This window comes from Sciurus carolinensis, chromosome 4, assembly GCF_902686445.1.
Source record: "Sciurus carolinensis chromosome 4, mSciCar1.2, whole genome shotgun sequence".
NCBI lineage: Eukaryota > Metazoa > Chordata > Mammalia > Rodentia > Sciuridae > Sciurus > Sciurus carolinensis.
Window position 1 is genome coordinate 76,905,718 of NC_062216.1, and position 22,561 is coordinate 76,928,278.

Here is a 22,561-nt window from a genome sequence, read left to right on the forward strand (position 1 = left end):
CATATGAGGCTAATAATTTGTGCACTTTTGTGTGATAATAATAATGTTACGGGCTGGGGAGATAGCTCAGCTGGTAGAGTGCTTGCCTTGCAAGCACAAGGCCCTGAGTTCGATCCCCAGTACCGCAAAAAAAAAAAAATAATAATAATAATAATAATATTACACAAACACCATTTCAAAAAATTACTTTATGGCCAGGCACAGTGGTGCACTCCAGCTTCTTGAAGGCAGAGGTAGGTGGGTCATAAGTTCAAGGTTAATCTAAGCAGCTTAGCTTAAACCTGTCTAAAATAAAAAAAAAAAAAAAAAGAGCCAGGGATGTTACTCAGTGATGGAACACCCCTGGGTTCAATCCCCAGTATTGAAATAAAATAAAACCAAACTTTATTTTATTTATAGAAATAAGAAAAAGGAAGAAATATGAGGAAGAAAGATGTTTCCTCTTGCAACAGCTCTCAGCTTTTGTCTGAGGACAGAGACAAGCTTGTATGCAGACATATGAGAGACTGGTACAGTAGGTTTATGAACAGAAGCTGAAGCTTGTAAACTTAAGCTTCAGGTCATATACAGAAGTTTAGTTACAGATCTTGTTTAAAATTCAAGGGTTATCTGCCTCTCGCCTTTTCTTTTTCGAGTTTTCCTTGCATATTTGCCAATGTCTGAAGAAATTATTTATTCAAATCTAAAATTCCAGGACTCCAATAAGATAGAAAATACCCAGAACCTTCAAAACCTTGGGAAAAAAGGTAAGATTTTGAGCTATGGATGTGTTGTAAGGTGGCAGAAGTGGTTATACTTCACACTTCAGGTATGAGTACATTGATAATGATATTGGTATCATTCAATATGAATTTTTAATCAAGTCTCCCAATTTTTACCAAATGCATCAAAAGCATCCATACAAAATGACTATAATGGTTTTTCTTTTTCTAAAATCAGTGATGTGTATGCTGAACATTCTTAATCTTTTATAAATCTACTTTTTTAATGTTACACTCAAGATACATAAAAAATGATCATATTTTTGAATGAGTTGTCTAAAGTGTTTTTCCCTTCATTAGACAAAGCTATGGAAAAAGGAGAATATTTTACCCTGGAAAGTCATGGGTTTGTATGTTTTTATTAATAGGAAAATGATTGCATGTTGTATTTAAAGAGAAAGAAACTTATTTTTTTAAAAGTGTTCTTTGGTCATTGACTCCCAATTCACCTCTCATTCCCTTCTCAATCAGCTTTATGAGGCTTCTTTTCTCATTGTCCCGTGGAAACTGTTTTTGTCTAGGTCACTGATGGCCTCCTGGTTTCCTCCCAATAGTCCTGTCTTTATTCTTTGTTGCTTCACCTCCCTGCAGCATTTACAAAGTTGAACGCTCCTTCTTTTGCAAACATTTTTTGTGCACATTCTCCTAGACACATCCTTATGGTTTCTGCTATCACAAGGACTTCTGTTTCTGTTTTTTCTTCCCTCTGGATCAAAGTCTGTTTGATAGAATATGCCAGGGCTTCTGTTCTGGGTCACCTTTTCTTCTGTCTCTCATTATGCTCTTCTAAGTTGCTTCATTCTGTCATTTAGCTTCAAATACAATGACTTCCAAGTATCTTCTTATGACTTTTCCCTGGATTTCCAGACTAGAAAATCTCAAGACTGCTTCTCAATTTTATATGAAGTTTTTTGTTTTCTTGTTTTTTTGTTTTTTTTTTTTTACCTCCTTGACTATCATTTCTCACACTGACCACAATTCTACAGCCACTCTATTTCTGTTTTTCAAAATAGAAAAATTTCCCCCAAACCAGAGTTGTTAAACTAGAGGTTTTTGTTGTATATAGTGCTACTCCCACTGACTTTGTATGCTGATTCCCATTTTCCATAAGTTCTAAACTACTTACTTTCTATAACATAACTCTATTTCAAATTTCGACACACTATAGTCCAGTTTGAGATTTATATGTCTGTCCATCTATTCATTTGTTTCCTCCTACAATAAAATTTATCTCCATGAGAACAGACAGTTGCAAGTCTCACCACTTCTGTATCAGTGGCACCCATAAGAGTGTCTAGGAAATACAAGGTACCCAGTAGATAGTTTTCAAATAATTAAATGCATACATAAATGAGAAAATAATTCTTATAAAAGTTAGCACTTAAATTTGTAATTCTAACCTTAGATATGATCCCAACCATGTAGTTCTTTTATGAATAACAATTTTCTAATATCTAAAGGAATTAAGTTTTACATTTTATTTCCAATTCTCTCTGGATTTCACATTATTGCGCTATCAACTGTGGAATGTTAAGATATTTCACAAACATAGTAAGAGTACAACATTATCCATGAATTGTATTTTCTTTAAATAACTAATCTTCACATATGCATATGACAATAAATTTAAATCATATAGCTATTTAATGATAATAATATAAATTTCATAATTTTTGTAGGGAAATTATCTATTCTGGGCTTTTCCACTCAGTTTAAAAAAAAAAAAAAACCAGGAAGCATTCGATAAAAGATTTTTGTTACAAAACATTTTTAAAAATTGAAAATTCTGATCAGAAAATGGAATAAGTCAAAACTAAGGAGGACATGGGACCGATGAGGGAGTTGGAAATATCAGGGGTCATGGGCAACCCAGGAGCCAAGATAAACATTCGGGTACTAATCAACTTTGTTGAGAAGGCAAGAATTTTACTATCATGGTGGAGAAGGGTGCACAGCAATCAAAACTGAAAGGCAGGTGTGACGAACAGGCAGTCTGCTTAGCCTTTAGGCCAAATGCAAGGGCACTGGGTAGTTGCCCATTGGTCAGGGCTGACCACACAATCTTTGGTTCAAACAGCCATTAAGGAAAGTAGGTACTTGACTACTACTCACTGGTTGGCTGAATTCACTATCTTCTATTGGGTTATTTAAAGAGATAAATCTTTTAGTTGTTCCTACCTCCCTTTGTTCCCTTGTGGTGGGAAAGCCCCCTGGGTTGAGTGGCTTCTGGCACCTGCAGTTTATCTCTGTTGGTCTGGTGGGTCCCTTCCTTCTCACCCACTTTTTGTCAAGGGTCTGTGAATTTTTACACTCCCCTGTTAACTGCTCGTAACTTTCCATTCTGCTCTCCAGCTGCCTTTCTTACATCCCAAGTCATTTTACATTTAAAGCTAAATGCTATTTTGAAAATGGACCACCGGGATTTTCCATTTCTCATAAGGGAATATCTGAAGGCATTACAAAGAAACAGCCTACCTTGTTATGTTCTGCAACCAAACTAGGGATTAAGTGGGGAATGCATAAACAACTGAAAATATTTCCTTTGGTAAACTGCAACTGTGCCTCAAGGAAAAGTTACTCAGATTGATGTCTTTACTATTTGCCAACTGCTCATTTTCTCCAAATTTATACAAAAAGATATACTGTATCGAGATTAACTTTTCTCCTCTCTCTTTTATAAACTTCATCTTTGCCTTTTGGTTTCATGAATCACTCCACAAGTTGACATCTTCACTCGTGAGAACCATTTGCATGCCAACCAACCAACTGATTTTCCTGACTTATTCATGATTTACAATTGAAAAGAATTTTTTTGGAGTCCATGAGTTTCTAGCAAATCACATTCCTTTTCAAGGTACATATTAGGAAACAAATAAAGGCAGAATGAATTAATAAATGAATGAATCAAATTTTGCTTTCTACAGCAGCTTCCGTTCCTTCCCCTCTATGGCGTCAATCAACCTTGATCCTGACTCTCCTATGCCTTCTGCTGCTCATTGGACTGGGAACCTTGGGAAGCGTGTGTATGTATTAATGCTGTCCTGACTGAAAGGAAAGGCATCTAAAATGTTATGAATTTTATAACCTATGTTTTTTCTTTGAATTAAGGGCTTGTAATAATAAGAGGTGATGTGCCCACAAATGGACCTTAAGGTGGTATATAGACTTTTTAACATTACTTCTGCAAAACGAAAGAAAAAACAGCAAAAATCACAGCAAAACAAACAAAAATTTATGAGGGTGGTAATTTTATTGAGGGTTTACAATTTTTTTTATCTTGTTCTCTCTCTCTTCCCCTCCCCCCTTTTTTTTCAACTGGAGTTTATAAAACTTTGAAGTTAGAAAGGAAAAAACTGAATAAATTGCAAAATGTCAAAGAGGAACTTCAGAGAAATGTTTCCTTACAACTCATGGATAACGTAAGAAGCTCAGAAGAGATCAGGAACCTCTCTATCACACTGCAAATAGTAGCCACCGAATTGTGTCGTGAGCTAGATAGAAAAAAACCAGGTAACCTGTAGTGCTCTCAGAGTTACTAGACCATGAACTAAACCTTAGTCATTTAAGAATAATTTGATCACTAACCATTATTTAAAGAAAGGAATTAAATATGGAATTTTCATTGATATCTTCATTGAGTTAGAAGGAAAAACAGAAAAGTAACAGTAACTACAAATTGCCAAATTATTAAGGAATGACAGTTATATAATAAAACATTAGACAGCAGTATATAATTTGTTTAATCTGCAATTACTATTATTTTAGGCACTGCGGTCATTAGACAACAGGGAGGAAAGAACTTCTTTTTGAATGACCTCATTCCTAAATTGTAGTAAATGATAAAAAGGCCATAGAAAAGAAATGCACTATTGGTGTTACCTTAAGAAACTGATCTTATAATATTTTTATAAGTTTTTATAGTTTTTTTTTGTAACCTCTCCAATAGTCAACAAGTCAGAGAGCTAGAGGTGCACTAGTTGGAGAAGGGAGGATTGCTGCAGGTATGGGAGACAGATTCTTATATACAGAATATTTCCTGTGACTAGTGTTTATTGCCACAAGTGAATACAAGAAATGATGAAGATGATCCAGGTCTTCCGATAGAGGAAGACACACTTGAATCCAAGTTCTTACTTTAAAATTTTTTGTTCAAGTTATGTAGACACATTTTTGTGATATGTAGGAATATAGCATACAGGATTCATTTTGTTTCCCTTCCTTTGACCCAAAATGAAGAAACACTGTAAATTTGTTTAATGTCACATAGGGTAAGGAAAAAATAACAAAGACTATTCACAAAAACCAAAAAAACTATGTTCTTCTTCCAGGGCACAAATGTAAACCTTGTCCAAAGGGTTGGATATGGAAAGAAGACAGCTGTCATATCCAATTTCCTAATTATAAAACATGGCAAAATGCTGAAATCCTCTGTTCTGCCCATAATGCCAGCCTGCTACAGGTTAAGAACAAAAAAAAATTGGTAAGACTCTCCAAGTCTCTCACCCTGTGAGGAAGGAAGTCTCTTCTCCCATCATAAAGTAGGAGTGGGGAACATTGGGAAAGACCCACTCCTGATTTTGGCTTATTCTAGTCAATGTGTGAGGTGACTGAGACCTTGTATATTTTTCTCAGGGAATCACAGATAAGGTAAACCACATAAAACCTTAGCTTAGGATCTTAGCATCAGCAGAGTCTTAGAAACTGATGGGTAGAGAAATAAATCAGGGGCACCCAGAATCTTCAGGCCTGTGAGCGTTTCCTAGTTGGAACTCTGGAATCAAGCCTCAGATTATTTATCTGAATATTTATCTAAAAACACAGGACCTGGAGATCATTCCTGAGAATTACCAATTTCATAAAAAATACAGAAAAGGATTTTCCTTGCTTCTACCTTCTTGTATTCTGTCATTAACTAAGAGAAAAAGTCTGGTTAATTAGGCTATCACAAAAGATGTATAAATAAGTAGAAATTAGATGGTATGACAAGGGCAAGTGCCAGACAGATATGTTGAACTATGTCCTTGGGACACAGAAAAAGTGATTTCTCTGTGCTTTATTGATTTTCTGATTTTCTGATTTTCTTTTTAATCCTTATTTTCAAGTCCAGATGGTTTTTCCACATTTCACTTATTATTTTGGGATTTCTGGTCCCTCAGTAATCATATGTTTTTAAGCAAAACATTTCCTAAGCATCTCAGATTTTTTTTACCATAAGACAATCTGTTAACCTCTATAGAAGAGGGGATATCAAGCACAATTTCTTTCTCATTACATTATCTCAAGTAATCCATTCATAGTTTCTTACTCAAGAAAAAATTTAAAGTCAGGAATAAGAAGGGACACGTTTTTTTGACTACAAAATTTTGGTCTGGTTCTGAATTCTATCCTGACTTCTTTTCTTCAACTCTGTTGCACTACTTTCCTAACCTGTTTTTTCTGTTAACTCTCCTTTATGGTCATTAACTACCTCCTTTGCCCTCAACTGAATATTTACTGCTCAAATATTTAACCTTGTTAAAGTTATGCTATGAACTGACAGTTTTTCACTCCTTGTGAGACAGAAAGTGATACTGTAAAACCACTGAAATCTGACAGTGAAAATCACTTTCAATTTCTTTTAAATGGCATTGAAAAGTAGTAGTGCAATATCAAAAATACTAAGAAAGTAATTTGTCAAAAATTTCATGATAAGGAAAGTACAATAGAATATAATTTTTAAACAGATCATTTCTATTTCCTATAGGAATTAATAAAATCCCTTGAATTATATAACTATTGGCTAGGATTATCTCCCAGCAATAACAGGAACTCTAAAACACTTGATGACATGATTATCTCTTCTGCCTGGTAAGTCTATTTCCTGTTGAATTTTTATAATTGGGTTTAAGTATAGGTGTTTTCATCAGGGGCACTATAGGTAGCAATTAGTCAGCCTTAATTGGGATTGCATCCTTGAAGATCCCCTGTTCTATTTCCTTGATGTGTTTGGTCATTCGGAAATAACCACAAATGTGATCTCACTGGACTGACAAATCACTAAAGAAGTCATAGTAGCCAAATTTAGGGGAGTGTCTATAAATAATTATTTTATCTAAGGAAATTATGAAAGTCAACAAAATTCCACTGGACCCTAACAAGTGCTTGATAATATGCTAAGTTCTGGGATTCAAAGATGAAAGAAAGATAGATAGATTTCTTAATGTATTTAAATATCAATCATATGTGAAAACTGACAATAATTCTAGGGATTAAAAGACCATGAATTATAAATGTTTCAGTCAGAGAAAACAAAATACCCAAAAATAGTTTTGGATTTTTAGTTATAATTGACACATAAAATGGAAATTTTCGAGAAAAACTGAGACTGACCAGAAGAACATTTCACTGTAAAGAATAATAAGAAGGGCTGGGGAGATAGCTCAGTTGGTAAAGTGCTTGCCGTACAAGCACAGGGCCCTGGGTTTGATCCCCAGCACCGCAAAAAAAAAAAAAAAAGAATAATAAGAATTTTAGCATGGTAAGCATGGTATACTGTGTATGTGTGTGTGTATATGCAATATGTAATGCATATATATGTATATATAATAACTTATTGCATGATCTATTTAAAAATGTCGTTATACTAATATAAATGGGTTTATACATTATATTTGTTCTGCATGTAACAGGGAAAACATCAAGGATTTACCTAAGAACATGCCAAAATACAATTTGTATTGTATAATGTCTGACATGTGGCAGTTGACCATATTATAGAAAGAAATCAGTGTTAACCTGCTGAATACAGTTGGGAGCACAGCATTTATCCCAAATTTGTTAGCTGAGGACTCATCAAATGGGGGCAGTTCAGGCAATTGCATGGAAATGCTCTCACTGACTCTTGGTACTGAGATTTCTGAATACTCATCACCCCTAGCCATATAGCAAATATGTTTTGTTTTGTGTGGGTCAGAAAGATAAGATGACTCTATTTTTAGTGGCTGGCAATAACAGGAATAGTGGAGAAGATATGTATAAATGAAGGGAGACATATATCTTAAAGGTCTCATTTGGCATTGAAGGACTAGAGGTGAAGATTATATATGTTAGGAGAGTTGGAATGTTGTTCTGAAAAAGTAGAATGCATGTGTGCATGCAATTATTGGAATGGAAAGGTGTTTACAATGGAATGGAATACATGGTGAACATTTCAAATTATCAAGAAATAACACTGAAATAAAATGTATAACGTCATATACATGATTTATATATGTAAATATTTATTTTTGTTTTGTTCTTTTTTTCTTTTATCAGTTCATTGTTATACATAATAATTGGGTTCATTTTGACAAAATCATACATGCATGGAATTTATAACTCATTTTAGTCCCTGGTTGCCCTCTTTCCCTCCTCTCCTCCCTCTCTCCCCTACTGTACTAGTCTTCTTTCCACTCATTTGTTTATTTATTTCTGATTGGTGCTTTGTAGATATCCATAAAAGTGGAATTCACTGTGTTATATTTATACATGCACAAAGCATGATTTTGTCAAATTCATTCTGCATTTCCTCCCTTATTCTATTCCTCCTACCCCTCAATCTCCTTCTTTTACTATGGTGATCTTCCCCATTCTTTATGATATCCAACCCCCACCAGAGAGACAGACACACACACATACACACACACACACACACACACACACACACACACAAACACACAATTTTTTCCCCTTCTTTTGCTCTAACTTCTACATATGAGAAAAAACATTTGACCCTGAGTCTGGCTTATTTCACTTAGCATGCTATTCTCCATTTCCATCCATTTATTGACAAATGCCATAACTTCCTTCTTATTTATGGCCAAGTAAATAACCATTATGTATATCTAATACATTTTCTTAATTCATTCATCTGTCATTGAGCAATTGGGATGGTTTTATAATTTGGCTTTTGCGAATTGTGCTTTTATAAACATTGATATAGCTGTGTCACTATAGTATGCTGATTTGGGTCCTTTTGGATAAATACCAAAGAGTGGGATAGCTGGATTATAGAGAAGTTCCATTCCTAGATTGTTGTGGAATCTCCACACTGCTTTGCAGAAAAATTATACTGATTTTCAGTTCCCCCAACAATGTATGAGTGTACTTTTCCCCCCACTTCCTCTCCAGCATTTGTTATTGTTTTGTTTTTTAGATAGTTACCATTTGATTTGCATTACCCAGATTGCTAGACATGTTTACCATTTTTCATATATTTGCTGACCATTTGTGTTTTTTCTTTGAGGAATGTCTGGTTAGTTCTTGTTCCCATTTCTTTATTGTGTTATTTATTTTCTTGGTGTTAAGTTTTTTGAGTCCCTCATGTATTCTGGATATTAATCTCCTGCCAGAGGAGGAATGGCAAATATTTTTTTCCCATTCTTTAGCTTTTTCTTCATACTCTTGTTTCCTTTGCTGTGCAGAACTTTGATTTCTTTGCAGTATCTCTATTTCTTTATTGAAATGGGCTTTCATCTCCTGTAATTGTTCTCTTAATTCATTCCTTAGTTCAGTAAACATTTTACTAATAAGCTTTTCTAAGTCTTTCTCTGGAATTTTATTCATTTCCATATCTGAGAGTTCCTTTGTTGGAGGATTGTGAATTTTGGAAGGAGAGTTGTTTGCCTATTTCCTCATGTTTTCAGAGGTCTTGAACTTCCTCATCCATTGAGATGGATTTCTCTTCCTTTTATACATGTGTCCTTTTGTGTGTTATCTTTTTGTTCTAGGGACTATCCACAAAAACTGTTCTGAGGTCCAGGTGTGTGAACTGGAGTCTCCCCTCTAGTTGTTTCTCCTTGGGGGCTGATTGTTGGTTTGGGATTTTTGTCTCCCTATTCTATACATTGAAGTATAATTGAGGGGTGAAGTTTGCTGTTACATGACTGAGTTGTGAGCATTGTTCAGCAGCAGGATCTCTACTCCGTGAACCCGAAGTGGCACAATCACATTCCAGCCAGTCTTAGAGGAAGAGGGAGCCAAGAATAGCAATAATGTTAGTAACAGATGTACAGCCTTAAAATAAATTCTTGTGTCCACTTTGACATCTATAACACTAATTACCATATGTATAAGAATGGTGAGATCAGCATTTAACACCAGCATCAACAATAAACAGCCGTGAACTAGATCAAATATTAAACAGCAGATGTCTACTACATCATTCACTATATTATGGGGTCAGAATTGCATAAACTTTATAATTCAGTAAAACAGTGGAATTAGAGTTTCTTGAGTAAAGAGAAAACAGGGTAGGAAGGCAAGAGAAATTTAAAATATTTAAAAAGTGAACAGAGGAGAAGTAGGAGATGAGTAGTAGATGATGGCTATAAAGATAGAGAAATAAAAAAAGTAACAAAATAGTGAAAGAGAGAAAGAGGGAACAGGAAGATTTGGCTATTAGTAGAGGAGGAGAGTGAAGAAGGGGTAATAATAGGAATAAAACCAAGATATAAACAAACAAACAAATAAAAGATCAAAACAACTCAAACCCACATCTAATTTTACCTTACCAAACTCAATCCAAGGCTAAATAGTAATCAGGTGAAAAAGAAAGCAATTAAAATAAAAGTAAAATGATGTGAATACACACACACACACACACACACACCCCTATCTGTTCAGTGGGAACACGAACACACACACACATATGCACATACAATCATGCATAATAGAAAAAGTAAAAAATTTTAAAAATGAGATTAAAATTTTTTTAAAAAATTAAAATTAAAAAAGTTAAAAATGGATGGGTAACACAGCCACATCAATGTTTACAGCAGCTCAATTCACAATAGCTAGATTGTGGAACCAACCTGGATGCCCTTCAACAGATGAATGGATAAAGAAACTGTGGTATATATACACAATGGAATATTATTCAGGCATAAAGAAGAATATTACAATGGCATTTATAGATAAATGGATGGAATTGGAGAATATTATGCTAAGTGAAATAAGCCAATCCCCAAATACCAAAGGCTGAATGTTTACCCTGATAAGTGGAGGATGATATATAATGGGGGTGGGGGATGGGGGTGAGAGAAGAATGGATGAAATTTGGATTAGGAGGGAGGTCGGGTATAAAAAAATGGTGGAATGAGACAGACACCATTACCCTATGTACATGTATGATTACACAAATGGTATGAATCTACATTATGCACAACCATAGAAACAAAATGATGTACCCCATTTGTGTACAATGAATCAAAATGCAGTCTGTAAAAATAAAAAAATTAAAATTAAAAAAATGTGTGGGATAAGAAAAAAAGAACAGAAATTCTTAATGAAATTAGAGGACTTTTTTCTACTGTGGTGGTCAAAAATGTTGACAAGGATGGATTTTCAATGCCTATGCTGTCATGCCATCCTTTGTATTTGTTTTTGGAACTGAGTCATAAGTATTTGAGACTTGATCCACACCCCCTGTTGCTGAAGATGCTGCTGATCTCTGCGGGACCTCTGGGTCTCAGGGGCCTCCATATGTTACTCTTTTAAGGTGTGGAGTCTAAACGTCCAGAGGTCTTACATTCACTACTATGGATGTGAATTGCCCAGGATCAGACCAGGAATGCAAGTGCTCAATTCTGGTCGGTTATTGGCATCTTCCCAACAGCTCCTATGGGACACCAGCAACCAAGAGAGCTCTCTCTCTCTCCTTTGCATTCCTCAAACCCGGATTGCCTTAGGCACAAATCTGTTTATACCTGTGTTCCTCACTGGGGCCCCTCAGTAGGCAACTGCCCCGTCAGGCTGGCAACTTCTTTTATGAGTTCCAGGTTTCCAGTCTCTGCTCCCTGCCACTTGGTCATTTATTAATGGTTCTTGTTGGCCAGTTACCCAGATTTCTCCTAGACTCTCTGCCCATTGTCCCAACAACTTTGGTTGCTTTACACTCAACAACTTCCCCCACCAACTCTGGGTCCATTAGGATCAGCCTCCCTCTCCATTCCACAGGTTCCCCCAGGTCTATATATATTTCACTGTACTCTCCTCTCTTTCTGCCTGCGCTCTCCCACCACTCAGCCACCCCAACCACCAACCCCACTGCTGGCACCAGCAAGCTGGCATGCCTCTAACATATTCTTATATTATGTTCAAAGTATCTGACTTTCTGTATCTCTATGGTTTCTTTGACCATTCGGTGTTGAATTTCATTGAGTGCCCTCAGTTACCCACCTTGTTGAGGAGCAGTCTTCCGTTGGTAAATCCGGAGCTGAGAAACTGCTGGGAACTGCACCCTCCCTCTGATCTGCCAACTTCTCTCCTATTTTTGTACTTGATGTTATTTGGGGGCTTGTATTTGGAAGGGGTGGTGATTAGCATCTGTAATTTGTCACCACAAACAAAATCTCATTCTTGAAAAATTAATCAATAAACTTATTTGATGGTCATTATTTAGTGACCCAGGTACTGATGCTTCATCTATTCAAAATATAATGTTTTTAATTTACAAATTTGTCTTTCCTGTATCATCCTCAGTCACTAATTCAGTGTTTATGAGTTGTTAATTAGTTGGAACTTTAGAGTAAAATCTCTAAAACTGGCTAGAAGTAAATGTCACTTGGAGATGATGTTGATCTTCAGGTATTATAAGTTAGGTTAATTTCCGGGTTTGATGATTATGAAGAACACCTGAGGCGATTCACTACTGGGCTAGACTAGAGAATCTTATAGAAGGGCATATTTTAAATCACATTATATGTGAAGGGGGTACAAAGTCTGGAATTAAATGACAGCAAATATTCCAGATGTGGGAAAGTAGAGAAGGCAAAGATAAATAAAGCAGTGTCTCATGTTGCGTATGTGTCAATTAAATAATTAACTTGATACTCTGAACTTAGATCTACCTAAGACAAAGCTGACCTATGGGTAATAATATCATATTGTAAAAATCATTTTTTTTCTGTGAAAGTGTTTCAAATATCTGACTTGCCAAGTATAATTTCTTTTTCTCTTTTTCAGGTTGAAAAGAAATATAAGTGACTTAAATAAAAAGTTTTGTGGATTTATATATGGATCATATGTTGATTACACTTACTGCTCTGATAAAAAGTACACTGTTTGTGAGAAGATGGCCAATTCAGTGAATATTGAAAGTGTATTGATGAGTAAAGTTCCAGATGGAAGAATGTAGTTAGTGCAATTATTTTGCTCAGCTAATATCCTGAGGTTGAAAGGAACTTTGGGCAGCATGCATCATCTGGATCACACAAGTTGGATAAAAATGATAATAGTAAATTGCTGCCTCTCTCCTAATATTTACGTTTCAGACTTCAGACTTTCTTCTTTTGCCTCATTTGCTGGGTGTAAGGTATCTAAAACCTTATCTTCTTACTTACATGCAGACCAGATATTGTTCAGCATAAAGACAGTGTTTCTGGTAAATACAGGAATCTGAAACTAATATTTTCATGCTTTTCCAGAAATAAACCAGGGAAATTTCAACCTTATATAAAATCAGAGAAAATTAATATGGGAATAAATAAAACAATACAATATGAACAATTTGGATTTATTCTAGTAATATAGGTTGATTAGTTTTTGAAAAAAATGACAGAAAAAAAGTTTCAATAAATGTAGAAAAAGTATTTGTTGATGTACAATACACAATCATAAAATACTCAAAACTAGAAGCATATTTCTCTAATATGATAAAGAGTGTTGAAATAAAACAACCTTTAAACAAACAGAAAATGCTAAAGTTACAGTTAACAGTTAACATCATACTTCTATTAAGAAAGTGAAAATTTTTCTTTTGGGTCCTCTGGAACAAGATGAGGATGATCTTTTTTTAAATTTTTTTAATTGTAAACAAATGGGGTAAATCTTGTTTCTCTGTTTGTACATGAAGTAGAGGCATACCATTTGTGTAATCATACATTTACATAGGGTAATGTTGTTTGATTCATTCTGTTATTTTTTCCTTCCCCCCACTCCTCCCACCCCTCTTTTCCCTCTATACAGTTCCTCCTTCCTCCATTCTTGCCTCCCTCCCACCCCCCATTATGTATCATTATCCGCTTATCAGCGAGATTATTTGGCCTTTGGTTTTTTGAGATTGGCTTATCTCACTTAGCATGATATTCTCCAATTTCATCCATTTGCCTGCAAATGCCATAATTTTATTCTTCTTTATGGCTGAGTAATATTCCAGTGTGTGTGTGTGTGTGTGTGTGTGTGTGTATATATATATATATATCACAGTTTCTTTATCCATTCATCAATTGAAGGACATCTAGGTTGGTTCCACAATCTGGCTATTGTGAATTGAGCAGTTATGAACGTTGATGTGGCTGCATCACTATAGTATGCTGATTTTAAGTCCTTTGGGTATAGGCCAAGGAGTGGGATAGCTGAGTGAAATGGTGGTTCCATTCCAAGTTTTCTAAGGAATCTCCACACTGCTTTCCAGAGTGGCTACACTAATTTGCAACCCCACCAGCAATGTATGAGTGTACCTTTTTCCCCACATCCAAAATGAGGATGATCTTTATCAACCATTTTATCCACTAACCTCTGTCATTTATTAGATGTCCTAGCAGTGGAATAAAGCAAGAAAAAGAAATATTAAAAAATGGAAAAGAGAAATAAAACATTTTATTTGTAAATAATATAATTATATATAAAAATAAATGTGATTTATCAACTATTAGAATAAATAATGTATCAAGGTCAGTGGGCAAAATCTCACCATATAAAAGTCAACCATATTTCCATGGATTATGTGTTCTATGTATGTATTTGTATGTATTATGTATTATCATTGAGCAACTGGTGATAAAATTTTAAATTCAATAGCATTTATAATGGCATGCCGAAATATAAAATAGTCATAAATCTAGTAAAAATGTGGAAAACCACTATGTGCAAAAGTTGTGTGCAATTTTCCCCTTTGCCTCCCTATCCTAGGAAATTCTACATCCAATGACAGGTAAACACTCCAGCACAGAGACCTTGTACTCTTTCTCCAACATGGTCCATTTCAGTTTCAGAAGTTTACAAAGATAGTTAAATACTTCATTAAGAATACATCACTGATTAATTTCTACTTTTGTTCAACTTTGCCTCTTTTCCTTCCTCTGCACATAGAGTCCAGACACGTAAGCTCCATATTAACCCCCTGCAAGCTAACTTCCATTAAGGGATGTTTTGCAGAGAACTAAACTGCAACAATAGATAGCATGAATGATCCAAGGAAACAGATGCTAAGATGGGATTTGGGGCTTGAATCACCATTTGCCCACTAGCAACGAGAAATGAATCACTGCTATTAGAGGACACATAGGCACAAAGCTATGTTATGATTGTTAGAATCTTCAAAAATGGTGACCTGGAATGACAAAGCAGTGGAGTCATTAGGAAAATGTATCAGATATTTGCAAAATATGGGTAGAATGAAAGCAGTAAGGACAATGGAATCAGATATTTTTTGGTAATCTCAATTGACATTTCAGAAAAAGAAAAGGGAACTGTGAAAGTGAATACTCAAGGGAAAAACGTGAAGTGTGAATATTGCTAGTTTTAAATGGAAAGGTTCACATTTTATTTAATTAGAAGACAGGCAAAGTAAGGACTAGTCTTAGGATTCAGTAATAAGGCAAGGGGCATGGAAATCCAAAGAAAATTAAATTTTAAACTGGGAAAGCCTGTTTTGCCAGAATCAGGGTCCTGATTGAGAAAACAAAGGGAAGACATCTTTGGTTGATGAACCCCCAAACCTTGATTCATGCATTTTTCTGAGTTTGCTGAGACTTCAGAAGTGACCCACTTCTCCCTATGAATGGCTAACACTCTCTTTAATTAAAATATGGTATAGGCTTCCAATTATAAGTCAAATTGCATGCTCCCCCACAAGATCTCCATCCACCCATCCTTCTGTCCACAGGCAAATAAATAGATAACCTGGCTAAAGACATGCTTTCTCTTATGAATAAAAGAGATTGTGCACCTATCCATTATGTCCCAGCAAGACAGAGAGCATACCTGGGACTAGACTCAGAAGGGAAGTGACACAAAATTGAAAAAGGGAAGCTTATTGATTTAGGAGTATTCTCTTAGAATAGAGCATTTAGTAACCCAAAAAGGACTGTGGGAAATGGTGCAAACATTCTGACAAGACGCTTTCAAAAAGTGTGGAGAAATGAATGACCCACACTACATTAAGAAAAAGTACCATATTTGCCGTGGTAGGTAGAAGAGAAGAATAAAACTTTCAGAGATCTGGGAATATTCAAGTAGGTGCTGTTATGAAATAATAGATTTCTTAAACTGATCAAAGCAATAAAATCCTTAGGAAGCAATAAAATGTGTACTGGCAAGAGTATCACAAACACTGTTAAGAAGCTCACCAGTGATTCCTTTGATTGTCAATGATGACAACATAGAAGTAAATACATAACTGAGTTAACTGACAGCAAGCAGATTGTTGGTAACACTTTGTAAAGTACAAATCATTGTTCATTCAGTCTATTCCCTGAAAGACCTATGGTCATATGTTCAAGTTATTAGACTCTGAGTAAGTGGTCTAAAAAAGCATTTTGATGGCTGTTGAATGTGTAATTCTGATTAACACTGAAATAATCAGAGTACTAAATTATTGTCATTAGCACTCTGTGTAGGGGGGATATAAAGGACAGGTACTAAATTCCTGGGTCATGTTTGGCTTAGGGTACATTCATAGGCTCATTTTCCTAGTCCCTGAATGATTTTGGAACATGCATACCCAGTAATATGCATAACGCATATGCTCATGACTTGGTCTGTAGGATAAAAATTATGGTGCCCCCACCAACACCTCCATCCCAGTTAAAACCAGAAATCAGAAGAAATATATTGCCTTCAGAAGAGAAAACTTGTATAATATCTCCACTTAATTTATCATCATGGTCCATATAAAAACAGTGAGGATTCTGTAGGATGTCACTGGACTTCCAAAAACTCAACAAAAAAACACGTCAAATGACAGCTCTAAGGCTAGATGTGGTATCCTTACTACAGCAAACTAACATGGTCTATCTCTATAAGAAAAAAATCAAAACACTTCATATTTACTTGAAATGGGCACCAGTAAACAATTACTATCTTGACTTAGCACTATGTTAACTCTCACACCATTTGTCATAATTCAGTCCTGAACTAGTTTGACATCTCACACTGCTTTTGTCGTGACATCACACTAATAAGACCATATTTTTTTATTTTATTCATCAGGAAATTTTACTTTTCCTCATTATAGATATTATATGTATTTTATTAAATTTAATTTATATCTATTTTTTTGTTTGGGGATGCTGTTATAAATGTTGTTGTGCTCAGTTTCAAATTCCACTTCTCTACTTTCATTACTGATATATTGGAAAGGGATTAATTTTGTATATTAACCTTGTGTTGTGCAACTTTACTATTGTTGCTTATTTGTTCCAGGAGTTGTTTTTAACTTGTCTGTTTTCTTTTCGTGATTCTCTTTGGACAATCAGGTGATCTGCAGACATTTTCATTTGTTCCTTCCCAATCAATATATTTTCTATTTATTTTTCTTGTCTTAATGTGTTATCTAGGACTTGCAGTACAATGTTGAAAAGGAATAATTAGAAGGAACGACTTTATGGAAAAGTTTCTATTATCTCATCATTAACTATGATATTATCTGTAGGGTTTTTTTTTTTAAAGATATTCTTCATTAAATTGAAAAATGTTCCTTCTATTTCTAGTTTACTAGAAATTTTTATCATTAATGGGTGTTAAATTGTGTAGATCTCTTACGTCTACTGATATAATCATGTGATTTTTCTTCTTTAGTCTGTTGATGTTATGGATTATACTAATTGAATTTAGAACATTGAACCAGTCTTGCAAACCTCAGTTAATCTCAGTTGGCCATGATGTTTAATTCTCTTTGTATTTTATTGGATTATATTAGCTAATATTTTGCTAAGAACTTTTCATCTATGCTCATGAGAGATATTGGTTTGTAGTTCTCTTCTTTTCCTGACATCATTTGGATTTACCATTAGGATAATGCTAGAATAAATTTATAGAATAGAATGATTTCTCTTTTGAAAGAGACTGTAGAAAATTGATATAATTTGTAAATCCATCTGGTCCTGGTGGTTTATGCTTCAGAAGCTTATAAAAATGTGTTTAATTTTTTAAATTGATGTAGGCCTATTTATGTTGTCTATTTTTTCTTGTTGGTTTTGGATGATTGTGTCTTTTATAGATCCAAATTGATTCATTTCATCTCAGTTATCAAATTAATAATTTGAGTCCTCTTTTTTCTTAGTTTGGCTAAAGGCTTATTGATTTTATTTACCTTTTTAAATTATCAGTTTGGGTTTTATGGATTTTTTTTCTATACTTTTCCTACTTTCAATTGTGTATTCATTTATGTTTAAATTTTTATTTATTATCTTCTGTTTATTTTGGATTTATTTTGCTCTTCCTTTTCTAGTTTCCTAAGGTAAAGAATAGGTTACTTATTTTAGGTCTGTCTTATTTTCCAAAATGCACATTCATTGTTATAAATTTTCCTCTAAACACTGCTTTCTATGCATCCCACATATTTTTTTTATTTATTTTTTATTTTTTTATTGTAAACAAATGGGATACATGTTGTTTCTCTATTTGTACATGGAGTAAAGGCATACCATTTGTGTAATCATAAATTTACATAGGGTAATGTTGTTTGATTCATTCTGCCATTTTTTCCCTTCCCCCCCACCCCTCCCACCCCTCTTTTTCTCTATACAGTCCTTCCTTCCTCCATTCTTGCCTCCCTCCCTAACCCTAACCCTAACACTAACCCCTCCCACCCCCCATTATGTGTCATCATCGGCTTATCAGAGAGATCATTCATCCTTCGGTTTTTTGAGATTGGCTTATCTCACTTAGCATGATATTCTCCAATTTCATCCATTTGCCTGCAAATGCCATAATTTTATCATTCTTTATGGCTGAGTAATATTCCATTGTATATATATATACCACAGTTTCTTTATCCATTCATCTATTGAAGGGCATCTAGGTTGGTTCCACAATCTGGCTATTGTGAATTGAGCAGCTATGAACATTGATGTGGCTGAATGTCTGTAGTATGCTGATTTTAAGTCCTTTGGGTATAAGCCAAGGAGTGGGATAGCTGGGTCAAATGGTGGTTCCATTCCAAGCTTTCTGAGGAATCTCCATACTGCTTTCCAGAGTGGCTGCACTAATTTGCAACCCCACCAGCAATGTATGAGTGTACCTTTTTCCCCACATCCTCACCAACACCTGTTGTTGCTTGTATTCTTGATAATCACCATTCTAATTGGGCATCCCACATATTTAGATGAGTTGTGTTCTCATGTTCATTTAGTTCAAAATATTTTAAACTTTTTTTAGGATTTCCCCTTTGAATTAGAAACAATTTTTGTTGCACATTGAGATGTACATTGAGAGGGCAGAATCAAGAGTTCACAAAGAGACTCATATATGAAATTTTCTGATTTCTTTTTTTTTTTAAGTTTTAACTGCAGTTCGTAGTGGAAAATGTGAACTTTTTAAATAAATGGAGACAAATCAACTGGATATCTGTGTGGAAGAAAGTGAAGCTTGCTCTCTAGTTCATATCACACATAAACATTTGTTGAAAATGCATTATATAACTAAGCACAAAAAGACAAAATATGATTCTAGTAGAAAACATGGAGGATACTTTTGTGGTTTTTCAGTAGACTAAGATTGCATCAGTAGAACCTCACAAACATCAATAAAAAGACAGAATAAATAAATAAATAAATAAATAAATAAATAAATAAATAAAAAGACAGGAAAATCAGACTTCATTAAAAATAAGAGCACCACTAACAGAAGGAAAACACAACTGGGTATGTACGAAAGTAACGTACACATATGCACATTTATATAGTAATTATTGTCACAATATGTAATTAACCCCTACTAATCAATAATATAACATTCTAATTTAAAAGTAGGGAAAAAGACCCACAAAGGAATTCTATGAGAAAGGATACTCAAATGTCCTAAAAGCACAAGAAAGGTACTGAACATTGTAGTTCACCTGAGTAAAAAAAGTCAAAAGACAGTGAAAGGGGTCTCTGATTCTTCTATTCTAGTTCTTTACAAAATATTATTATAAATGAAAATAAATTGTAAAAATCGTGTTATAAAAAATTATAGCCACCCTACTGTCCTGTAAATCTCTAGAACTTATTCAATCTAACTAGTAATGATGAATGTTTAGAGTATCAATGCTCTTTACATTGATTTGGTCATGACACATTACATATATAATTAGATATATTGTCGATATATATATATATGTGTATATATAATTACCATGCCATGTCTCATTAGTTTATACAATTATTATATGTCAATAAAAATAAATTTTTAAAAGTATAGTGAGTTATCATTATACCCTACAGAGTGGCTTAAATTAAATGCTGGCAATATTGTGTTCACAGAAATGTGGAATGTGCTAGATTGCCTGTAGTAAAATTAGTAACAAAGCCCTAAGACTTGAAAATACATTTCCTAGACTCCTTTTTCCTGTTTGGTTCCTGATCAGAGTTAGCCAGTGAAGGGAGCTCTTCAAATAACTGGAAGACAAAATTAAAGTAGAGGTCTTTATTGTCAAAAGAGTGCTACAGTCAGTCAGGATGAAAGGTCGATGCTGTTGTACCTATTAGGCCTCAGAGCAGTGTCTACATTCTTCTGCCCTACATCCAGCTCATCTTGCTGACTTCTTACCTGTCAGTGGGCAGTAATCCCGGCTTTATCAACAGATACACTGCAGTGGTTCTGCAAAGAAGCAGTTTACACAGAGACAATGATTCCATAAAGAACAACAATTGATGAAGACGAGTAGCATCCCACAGAGACAATTGCTTTCACAAAGGAAAAAATTCCCACATGGAGACTTGTTTTTCACAAAAGAGAATGGACTCCACAGTCCTCTCTGTGGTAAGCCATTCTTATTTAGCAGAATCAGACTAGGTTGAGCCACGGGATGCAGATGTCTGGCTTCTAGAAACTACCAGGAAGCATGTGGCAGCTTGCGTGGGAGTGGTTCCCTGTCTCCTGGAATATTCCCCCTAAGAGAATGGCTCCCCTAACTCCACCCTATCCTGTCCATCACAGAAGAAGCTCCTCCTAGTCTTGGCCTTTTACCTGTGTGTTGCAAATTAAAGAGTTGGGTTACTCCATGTTGCTAGAGGCCAGAGCTGGTATGACCAGACCCGTCATGCCTCCTGTCATTTAAAAAGAATATTGGCTCTTGTGGTTTTATTGAGTAGATAAGTTTATAGGTAATTGATTGATAAACAGCCAACATCGTCCTCTGGCAGTTAACACTTTTCTCATCCATGTGGGATGTGACTGAGAGACCCCCACACCTCTCCAAATGATCCTTCTTTCTAGTCTCAATTTGGAGGTCAAATGAACATGACTACTTGGAATTTTTCTCTTTCCCAATTGCAGTAGAATGAAAATGACAACCCAAAGATATCAATGCTCAATTCATGGAACCTATACATATCAGTTTATAAGGAAAAGGGGTCTTGGCCTATTCGATTCAGTTGAGGATCTTGACAAGGGGAGATTATCCGGGATAATCCAGCCTGGCCTTTCATCTAACCACATGTGTTCTTAAAAAAGAGGCAGAGGGGCATTTAACATGCACAGAAGAGGATGCAATGTGGATATCAGTGCTACAGAAATCCTGACCAAGGTATTCTTCCCATCCTTCAAATAGTCAAAAGTATCTTTTCATATGACCTGTTTCCCTGTATCTTTGGGCAGCTACAAAATGAGTTTATGTTAGAAGTGGTCACTCAAGGTAGCTGAATTAATTAAAAGTCAAGAGACCCTATGATTCTGAAAAGTGGTTTAGGATCATAATTTGCTTATTCAGAATAAACAGAAACTATCTGCTTGGCCAGTAAAAATGGCTTACCATATGTACCAGCATGGTTCAACTCCAAAGTGGTCTTTTTAGGTTACTGAAAATATTTTATTTAGAGACAGGGTTTCAGTGAGTTGCTTAGTGCCTCACTTTTGCAGAAATTGACTTTGAACTCAAGATCATCTTGCCTTAGCCTCCCAAGCCACCAGGATTACAGGTGTGTGCTACTGAGCAATAAAGTTGGGGGTGTGGATCAATGGTCAAGTGTCCCTGAGTTCAATTCCCAGTCCCCCCCACAAAAAAAAGAAAGAAAGAAAAGAATGCTCAGTTTACAAACTAATAGAGTGTTCCAATTTCCCTAACTTATTCAATAGCTCTAATTATTTCTTATTCAATTTAAATTTATTTAGTTGAAAAGGTGGTACCAAAATTAAGTGAATGAATGAAGAAAAAAAGAAAGTAAAACAGAAAAAAGTATAAAACTACTTATTCAGTGTCTGATTCCTGAATCTCAAAAATTAACATAAATTCTTTTTAGTTTAATACCTTCTAAAAGATTAGGGGCATTTTGATATCTATGAATGTATGCATATAAAAACATATACTCACATATCTGAAATAAGAGTTTTAATGCATTTTTATTCTACCTTAGGCCATAATTCTAAAAATGTTGCTTGGAAAATAGAGTAGAACTTTGCAGATTTCTGTAAAAATGGGAAACTATATTGAATTCACCAAAGGAAGTAAAAATGAAAGAGTTCAGCATAGTTAAAAGAAAGAGGAAATGAATGTTTGAAGTGAAACCAGTAGTACTTTTGCTGTTTTGGAGATTGATATTCTTTATCCCCAAGTGAAGAAAATTCTACACTTTCAAAAA

At 34.9% G+C, this 22,561-nt stretch overlaps 1 protein-coding gene across 2 annotated transcripts; it reads left to right on the top strand.

Moving 5' to 3' along the window:
• Positions 1-480: 480 nt before the first annotated feature.
• On the top strand, positions 481-13,666 carry Clec12a (C-type lectin domain family 12 member A). Of its 2 annotated transcripts, none has more exons than XM_047547947.1 (6): positions 481-746; positions 3,686-3,784; positions 4,083-4,271; positions 5,090-5,241; positions 6,505-6,608; positions 12,744-13,666. In XM_047547947.1, the coding sequence occupies exons 1-6, from the start codon at positions 656-658 to the stop codon at positions 12,913-12,915; spliced, it is 807 nt and encodes a 268-aa protein (XP_047403903.1). In that variant the 5' UTR covers positions 481-655; the 3' UTR covers positions 12,916-13,666. The 2 variants fall into 2 exon arrangements, with proteins under 2 accessions (XP_047403903.1, XP_047403904.1); XM_047547948.1 differs by having other exon boundaries at positions 3,689-3,784.
• The last annotated feature ends 8,895 nt before the right edge of the window (positions 13,667-22,561 follow it).

Excerpts from the sequence above, each read along its gene's own strand:
- Clec12a (XM_047547947.1), top strand. The coding sequence starts at position 656 with ATGTCTGAAGAAATTATTTATTCAAATCTAAAATTCCAGGACTCCAAT. Across the intron at positions 4,272-5,089 it reads GCTAGATAGAAAAAAACCAG|GGCACAAATGTAAACCTTGT; the intron begins GTAACCTGTAGT and ends TTCTTCTTCCAG. Across the intron at positions 6,609-12,743 it reads ATGATTATCTCTTCTGCCTG|GTTGAAAAGAAATATAAGTG; the intron begins GTAAGTCTATTT and ends TCTCTTTTTCAG.